This window comes from Protopterus annectens, chromosome 15.part0 (assembly GCF_019279795.1).
Source record: "Protopterus annectens isolate FY-2018-M chromosome 15.part0, PAN1.0, whole genome shotgun sequence".
Lineage (NCBI taxonomy): Eukaryota > Metazoa > Chordata > Ceratodontiformes > Protopteridae > Protopterus > Protopterus annectens.
Window position 1 is genome coordinate 449826490 of NC_056749.1, and position 9280 is coordinate 449835769.

General features: G+C 37.2%; 1 protein-coding gene across 1 annotated transcript in view; it reads right to left on the minus strand.

Moving 5' to 3' along the window:
- LOC122789845 (V-set and immunoglobulin domain-containing protein 4-like) overlaps positions 1–6906 on the minus strand; it is a 569118-nt gene extending 562212 nt beyond the window's left edge. Inside the window, exon 1 of the mRNA XM_044057281.1 lies at positions 6728–6906. Coding sequence (XP_043913216.1) covers positions 6728–6782 — 55 coding nt within the window. The 5' untranslated portion in view covers positions 6783–6906. The remainder of the gene's footprint in view (positions 1–6727) is intronic.
- Between the last annotated feature and the right edge of the window lie 2374 nt (positions 6907–9280).

The window sequence follows — 9280 nt, forward strand, 5'->3', positions numbered from 1 at the left end:
TTTATGAATGTTTTTAAATCACATATTAGCTATATGTCTTTAAGGATGTAAACCTTATTTTATCAGGTGTCTGATATGAGATGTTTCATTGGTTTATTAAGTGAGTAACGTGGTGTTTAAGTGACTTTGAATGCTGTTGTTATTTTAAGTCTGATGAAGCGTCCAGAGAGACGTGAAAGCGCTTACTTTTTTCAATAAAGAGGTCATTATTTTCTCATTTTTGTGGATTAATTGTCACACAGATTGACTATCCACCTGGCTTGCTTCGATTGTCGTGGAGTATTCACCTTTCTTCTCCTTGGTTTTGCAATGATATTTGTTAGGTGATACCTTACCCTGAGGTGTGTTTTTGGATATTTACTACTTCCAGATTATTATACAATACCGGGATTTTCATATTCTGATTTATCCAAACAATGGCTCAGATAGCATGAATGACAAAAAAAGCTAATAGCACATAACTCTTGAGTCAGTTGCACAATTATACTGTATGTTTCCCAGTCCAGATAGCACAGTTTTAGCATGTCACTCATGCTCATACATGATAATACAAATAAAACAGAGACAGAGTCGTACTAATTGTTCATATTGTCAGGGTATCTCAGACCTCAGAAATAATTAGCAGCCAGAGACACAGACTTCAATAAAGTCCCACTCCCACTAAATATCTTCGTAAGGAATTGCAATAAATTATCCAGTACTGAGTTGCAATGCAAACATATGCTATTTTACATTATACAATAAAGGGTAATTAATATTCTAAAACATGCATGCTAACTGGATATTCCATTCGGGTCTATATTATAACCGTGAAACCTCACATACACATATTGAGTGAACCGCAAAATCACTGAACGTCCTGAACTGCAAAATTCAAAATGTCGACTCGGTATAGTTGGCCAACCTCACTGCCTGCTATGTACTACCTATCCAAACAAAATAAATAATCCGCATACATACACTTAACAAAACCCTACTTCTAACCCTAAACTAAAGCTTACATATATTACTAAGTATGCACTTACCTTAACCCGCACCCTAACCCTAAGGTCCATAACTATTGCTCACTTATCTTAAGGAGCTATACCAGAGAAGGGCCAACTATGATGATTCGACATTTGGAATTTCAAGCTTCAGGACATTTGGTGTTTTCGCGGTTCGCTCAATACGTGTCGACGTTTCCGTATTCGCACAACCGCAGTTTCGCGGTTGTAATAGGTAACCATCCCAGTCAGCATGCCCATTTTAAATTGAACATATCCCAATATAATGAAATCTTGTTGTTGAACTATTACTGAGTAGTCAGACTTTCTATTACGATATGCTATTTTTCAATATCTGACAAGTGACAGAGCAAACTTTAAAAAAAAAATTAGGACACTCTGCAAAATGATGGACAGCTAAAAGTTATATTTTCTGATAATACCATCTATCTGAATGCTCTTACCTCTTAACTCTCTTAAATTTCCAGACTATAGCAGAACATCCCTCATTTTCCTCATACATTTCTCTGTCTTAAACATTTAAACTCAAGTTTTTTTTTTTTTTTTTTGAAGGGGGGAGAAGGACATAAAAGCAAGAAACAAAAAAGTAGCAAATTGGTACTGGAATGCTTGCTTCTCATACAGCTCCCCAGCATTGCCCTGATACAGTGTGCGAGTGTGGGAACGTACTCATCATACGCATGTGCAGTTCATTAGAAAAACGTGAAGAATGTAGAGGAGCATTAAAGTGCTGCCATACAAAGACATTATTTAAGAAAGGAAAGCAATTTCCTTTTTTAAATTATGTAATTGCATAATAGCAATAACCCATAACTGGACATAGGTATCACAGGATTAACTCAAGACTGGCTTTGTTTAATCACTCGGGCTTTTCACTCATGATCAAGACCCACCAACTGTGGGTTAATCCTGGGATAACTACACCCAATCGCGAGTTATTACTAAAGTATTTGACAGTTCCCCCACCACTCCACTAAACAGGATTTTGTATGATTGTTTCTAAAATTGTTACATAAACATACAATTTGTTGACCAGCTTAGTCCCACTACTCTAGATGCTTCATTTTATGGGAGACCTGAGGTGGTATTTCTACTACTGGGGAAATTTGCCAGGACATCAGGAATTTTTTCCTACTCTTTTTAAGTAGGTGCCATGAGATCTTTTAAATCCAGCTGAACAGCCACCAACTCAACCAGGACTTCAGTTTAACATATCATCTTAAGGATAACATACTCAAAAGTGTAACACCTCCCTAATGCTGCACTGCAGTGTCAGCAATCAAATCATCTGGAGTGGAAACAGATCCTGCAGTTTTCTGGTCTTGTAACATCAAAGGTGAGTGTGCTGTTTGTTGAACCAGTCATGCTGTACACATATACACATTTATGTGTGTGTGTGTGTGTGTGTGTGTGTGTGTGTGTGTGTGTGTGTGTGTGTGTGTGTGTGTGTGTGTGTGTGTGTGTGTGTGTGTGTGTATATATATATATATATATATATATATATATATATATATATATATTATTTTTTTGGGGTTCCTATTACAAGATTGAAAATCCCTTTAGGCGAATACGAAGACGTCGAACCATATTGCGCAAAGTACATAAACCCCTAATGGTCAAAACAGCAAATTTCAAAATGTCGATTTGTTTTGGTTGGCCCGTCTGCGGTACAGCTCCATAAGGTAAGTGTGCGATAGATAGGACTTTAGTGTTAGGATTTGGGTTAAGGTAAGTGCATAGATAGGTACTGTATGTAGGAGTTAGTGTAGTGTTAGGTGTAGGTTTTTTTTAAGTGTATGTATGTGTATTATTTATTTTGTTTAGGTGCATGTTTGTAGTGGATGTGTGTGGTAGTTACGGACCTTAGGGTTAGGGAGGGGTTAAGGAGAGTGCATAGATAGTTGTGTTTGTGGGATTTAGTGTAATGTTGGAGGTAGGGTTTTGGTGCTTTTATTTTGTTTAGGTGTATGTCTGTAGGGGATGTGTGCGGTAGTTATGGACCTTAGGGTTAGGGAGGGGTTAAGGAGAGTGCATAGATAGTTGTGTTTGTGGGGTTTAGTGTAGTGCTGGAGGTAGGGTTTTGGTGCTTTAGTTTAGGTTAGAAGTAGGGTTTGGTTAGTGTATGTATGTGGTTTATTTATTTTGTTTGGATAGGTAGTATGTAGCGGGTGGTGGGGTTGGCAAATTATGACAGTTCAATATATTTTTTGTATCGCGGTTTACATGTTCAGGATTTTCACAGTTCGCGGGATAGGGGTCAATGTTTTGGTATTTGCGCATAGGGTTTTTCGCTTTGCTAATATAGATCTTTTTTTTTTTAATTTATTTATAAAATATGTATGTATGTATGCTTCTATAACCACATATCCATACTTATTAATGTATTTTTAAAGCCATGCCTTAATTATGTAAGCCATACCAGACAGGAAAACTTAAAAATTAAAGTGAATTACTGTTTCACATTGCACCTGCAACTTACTGTGTGAGGTGTCTCCTTTATTATGTGGTTTGTGTAATCATGATGGTTTGGAAGTGTTAGTGCGGCTGAACAGATACATTTTCACATACAGTGAAAATAGCTTAGCTTTTCTGACTTTTTTTTTCTGTTTCTGGTTTGATATCTCTATACTGTAAATTATGTGACTGTGTGGATTCAGTATTCAAATTTTGCAAATCCTAAAATGAAAACTTTTGGCACGTTATAAAATATGTAATACCTGACCGGGGTAGGAACCATGTAAGATTTACTTCCTTGTCCATGTACTGAATTCTTTTGGCTTCAGCTTTTGGACCAAGCCTGGCCGACCAGGAGTAATTAACTGCATAAATCCCACCCTTGGTAAGTATTACAGCTATTATAAATTTGAATATGAGTGTGGTTTACATCAGGGGAATTCACACAGTGCCAGGCTATATATGTGACGGGAGTCTTGTAACTTACAACTGGTTTTGGAAGGCAGTAGGTGGCTATAAGCAAAGTGAGATAGGCAATTACTTTTGTATATAGAGTGTTTACCTTGCTAGATTTTTACCTGTATGCAGCTCTGCCACTGGGAGAAGCACTGTGCATCCTTCAGGCATCACAGACTACTGATACTGTTCTTCATTAAGGTTATTTAACACACCAGTAGTGCTAATCTGTGGAGTCCATGATAAGGGTTATTCATGGATTATTAACACCTCACAAGTGTCTTACTGTATACCTGCAGTGACCAGGCTATATTTATGAATTCAAAGTCTCCACAATCACTTGATGATAGTGTAATCTAACCCCTGCTTTTCTTCTTTAACGCAAGTCATGTCATAGTTTTTCATGTGAAATCAAGAAACTGTTTATCTATTAGCCCCTAAACATGAGACCATACATTTAGTACACTGTACATGCAGCTACTCAGCTAAAAGTGAATTTCTGAAAGAGTCTTAATGTTCCCATTTCCAGCATCAAGGTATTACTCACTGGATGGGACGTTGTATGCCACTACATATTCTAATTCCACACTAATTTACTAGCCCAAATAGTCTTCATTTGTTGTGAGAAATGCTGTCAAGTCAGACACCTCCTTTGGCTACTTATTTTAACTTCTACTTCTTCTTGAAAGTCTGCCTCCTAACAAGTTCCCACTCTTCTCACCATGAGTCAAATTAAGTCACCAGTAATGCAATTATTTCCAGTGGACCATTTAGCTTCTTGTATGTTTTTTTCCCAAATCTATTGTGTTAAAGCACTCCCATATTTCTTTATTTAACCCATCAAAGAAGCAAATGATCAGCTTTATGAATTATAAATCTAATTTATTTTTAAATAACTTTGCTCTTTAAACTAGAAAAAAATTAAGCATTAAGCATTAGTGAGAGTTTAATTAATGTAACTACTGAGAACTTGGCATTATATTGTGTTTCCCTATCATATTACGAATATGAAAATACCAAAGCCTGTAGCTCTGCTCAAAATTGTGTTCATATTCTGTTGCTGTCCTTTTTACAGCATCCTGCACAATAAATAATCCATGTCTTTGAGGTACCAGCAGTAAACATGATAGCAGCCCCACGATGATAGTAGCCCTACCAAAACTGTTTCTATAAATAGCATACAACTGCAGCTATTAGGAATTTTTCACAAATACAGTTTATATGAATGCTTCTCAAGATGCTGGAAGACTTTTTTTAAAGATAGAATATGCAGCCTAGAGTCTTTCATTTGTCGATCAATAAGTGAAATGATCCTTCTTATATCCTTTTCTTCCTTGTCCCAAGCCACAAGGGCAATGTTATATGCATTTTATATATATATATATATATATATATATATATATATATATATATATATATATATATATATATATATATATATATATATATATATATATATATATATAAATATATATATATATATATATATGTGTGTGTGTGTGTGTGTGTATATATATATATATAGAGAGAGAGAGACAGGTGTAACATAGTGTAAACAATCAACTAGGATATTTTTAGGAGGCAAGGTACAAACTGAACCACCAGAGAAATTTTATGTAGTCATGGGGAGAACATGTGAAAGACCATATAATCAGCGACTGAAGCTATGAGGCAGAGATCTTAGCAATGACCCATTGTGCTGCCCATGGATGTCTGCATGGTGCAACAGGATAGTGGTACATACTTTGTAATGTTAAGGATCAGCTTGATTTTGTACTATGGGAGTACAATGCAGATGATTACCACTTCTGTCATAGATATAACTTTCAATTTCTTTGCTTAAAAATTCTGGACAAATGCAGAAATAATTGGGGATCAAAGACCCTGAATCAAGGGACAATACTTAAATATTTCTCTAATTCATATGAAAGATACTGGGACAACAGGTTTTACATCAAAATACAGTTTTTGAACAATAAGAAGTATGAAACACTGATGCTTGGCATTACTGACTGACTGCAATCCTCAGTGATTTAACAGAAAATCAAAACTTTTACAAGGGACGGGGCAAACAATGAGACAAAATCAGGGGCATTTTGCAAATTTCAGGACAGTTAAGCGGCATGGTCATAGGTAGTACTAACTATAACTATCATGGGATCTATATTGGTTTACTGATAACTGTTCAGCTGAAGTGATACAGAATATCACGTCACAGGTCATGCAACACTGCTGAAGTCTAGAAATCTGACAAAAAAATTATCCTTTGACTTAATATTAACCAATCAGGATGACTCAAAGCCTGTGAAACTAGAAAATATCTTGCCGAAATAATTGTGCTTGCAAAAAGTCCTAAAACAATACTAGGAAAAAGAGAATGGTATATTCACCCCCAAAGCTGCTTTCTTGCCTATTAAAAGGCTTATCTCTTTTTTAGCTGATGTGAGAATCCTTCATAATATAAAAAAAAAAACTATTTTTGTAGCATAACTCAAATCAGAGATTTATATCCTTACCAAACGTGGCTTTTTCTGTTGTTTATGATGCCAGCTTTTTTACTCTCCTGTGCTGCATTCATTCCATAATCAGAAAAATTACTCTACATTTTTGGGTTTTATTAAATGACAACAAACACATTCTGTTATCAGCTCTAAAATGTATTCTTTCCAGAAATCAAATATTACTTAACCTATCATTTCATTTTATTACTAGGAATCCATTCTGAATTAAATGCCTGGAAAATATTTTATTATACCAATAGGTAAAACATTTCACTGTTAAGCAAAATAAAAAAGGATAAACTTTTTACTCACCATTGTTTACCATGAAAATAACTTTTAACAAAAATGTAGTTTGCCAGATTTTCATTTTCAATTTCAGAAGAGTTGTATGTATCACTAACACTGATCAAAATACCACTAAACTTCTACAGTTCTGAATGGCTACAGATGAAACCAAGGTCTTGGTTATATCACTTCTTGTTTGCACAAGAAAACTTCTGATTGCGAGAACATCTAACTTCACTACGTCTTTTACTTCTTTGTTTTCAAAGGAAATCATGTGACAAACCAAAGTGAAAGTATTGAGCTCATTCAGTAATGTTCTAGAACTATTGCCAGGAACAAATGCAGCAAACCTGAATTATAAAATATGAAGTATTCCTGACTTCTCTCCTTTGCAACGTTTAACAAAAAGAAGAAAATGGGTATTATATCAGTTTGTGAGATGAATATATGTAAAGGATTGCACAGTGTTACCTATGAGAAAATACAGTTGCTTGCAGCTTATAAAGACTAAGGGAGTGGTATTCAGAAAGATCTGTAATACTACAGCACTGCAGTAAATAAATCAGTGTTTAGAAAGATGCAGCCTAGAGTGGATTAAGAATGAATGATGACCAGTATAGTACCAAAATGCAAGGTAACGGGCTGCATAGTCAAGGAGTGCAACCACATTAAAGGCAGCGATTGCACTGCTGCAGTGACAGTACTACTAATGGTCACATGACTGGAAGAGAGCAAGCTGTTTGTGTGCCCAAAACAATGTCCATTCACTCAAGCAAAGCACCAACTCATAGGTGCATCACAGGTACTGTTAGCAGGCTATACAGGGTTACCACAATATAGTGCCAACTAAGCTCCTCATATAAACAGGCAGAAAACTAGGCGACATTAAAACTAGAAATGGTGTAAAAGCAAGCACATGAGCATACATAGCAGTAAACTGAAGGGAAGACAGGTGGGTGAAAGAAGGGCATATTTTCATTTTTCTAAAAATGGGTAGAGGGTGTAAATAGTAAAACCAAATGAGGGGAGGAAGCTAGATACAGGGAATGAAGCAAGTCAAACAGAGGGTGAACAGAGAGGTATGGACATAAAGGAAGATGACAGTAGAGAAACACACAGAGGGAGGACAACTGGTGATAGGCAGGATAGCCTACAAAAAGTGTATGGAGAGAGTGACACATAAGGAATAGGAACATCATGATCAGGGATAGGATGGGATAATGGAGATGTGCCTGACTGATAATAGTCACCTCCATGGTCAACATTATGAGCTGAGGATATTACTGATATCCCAACAGATAGGGCCAGCCAGCCATGTAATTGTACCAGCCATACCAGGAGATGTTCCAGGGTGCCAATGTAGGCATACAACTGCTGTCCCACCTTGGTCATGACCATCTGCCACACTTACCACTGAGTGACCTAGAAAACTCCTCCAGATCACACTCAGAGAAGGAGCCAGTCAGATGGCAAAAGAGGCCACCAAAGGGCCCTTCAGCTCACATTTCACATGATGACTTTATTTCCATTACAGAAGGCAGGCCCAGGGACTACTTGTGACCTAGTAACAGGCACATGTGCCATATCAGACCCAGGCTTGCACTGCTGTGCTTCATGATGCACCACTGCAGACCCTATAGAAAGAGGGAATAAAAAGAGAAAGACAAAAAAGATGACATGTGCATCTCACTTCTTTCAGTCTTACATTTATCTGGAAATCACACACACACACACACACACACACACACACACACACACACACACAGACACACACACAGACACACACACAGACACACACACACACACACACACACACACACACACACACACACACACACACACACACACACACACACACACACACACACACCCTGTGACCTAGAGCATCTAGATTAAATACAGTCTCATCTGCTGCTATACAACAAACTGTAGACAAAATAAGCAGTACAAAATATCCTTAAAAACACAAGTAAATGGCAGCAATAGATGTTATTCAGACTGTACAGTGCAAAACCTTATGCATAATACTTGCAGAATTAACCTGGATTGCTCTCCCTAAATTCTATCTCCCACTGGTTGAACAGGTTGGAAGGGTACCTCTGTAGGTCACTGTACCTGTGACAGTACTGCTCACCAGAATTGGTGACGTTAGTGAAATTACTCGGTGCCCTTAGTAATGTGTGCTAACCCTAATCCTGCCCCTAACTGTACACCTTCCCTTAGAAAAACCCTTTCTTTAACATTACCCAAGACAGCTGAGACACTCTCCATGCCTCCCACAACATTAACTCTATCCCCTTATCTAAGACCTGCCAACAAACACACGCACATGCACTAAATCTATTACCTCACGTAACCTTCACTCTAACAGTAACCCACAAATACTTGCACACACACACACACACACACACACACACACACACACACACACGCATGCAGACTCACACATACCTGTCCACTACCCTGTCCCTTACTCTAATACACCACACACACTGCTACCCTACTACAAAGCCACTTACCTTTGTTGACAAAAAAGTATATTCAACCAAAATAGCAATTGATCTGTATTGCCAAATGCAA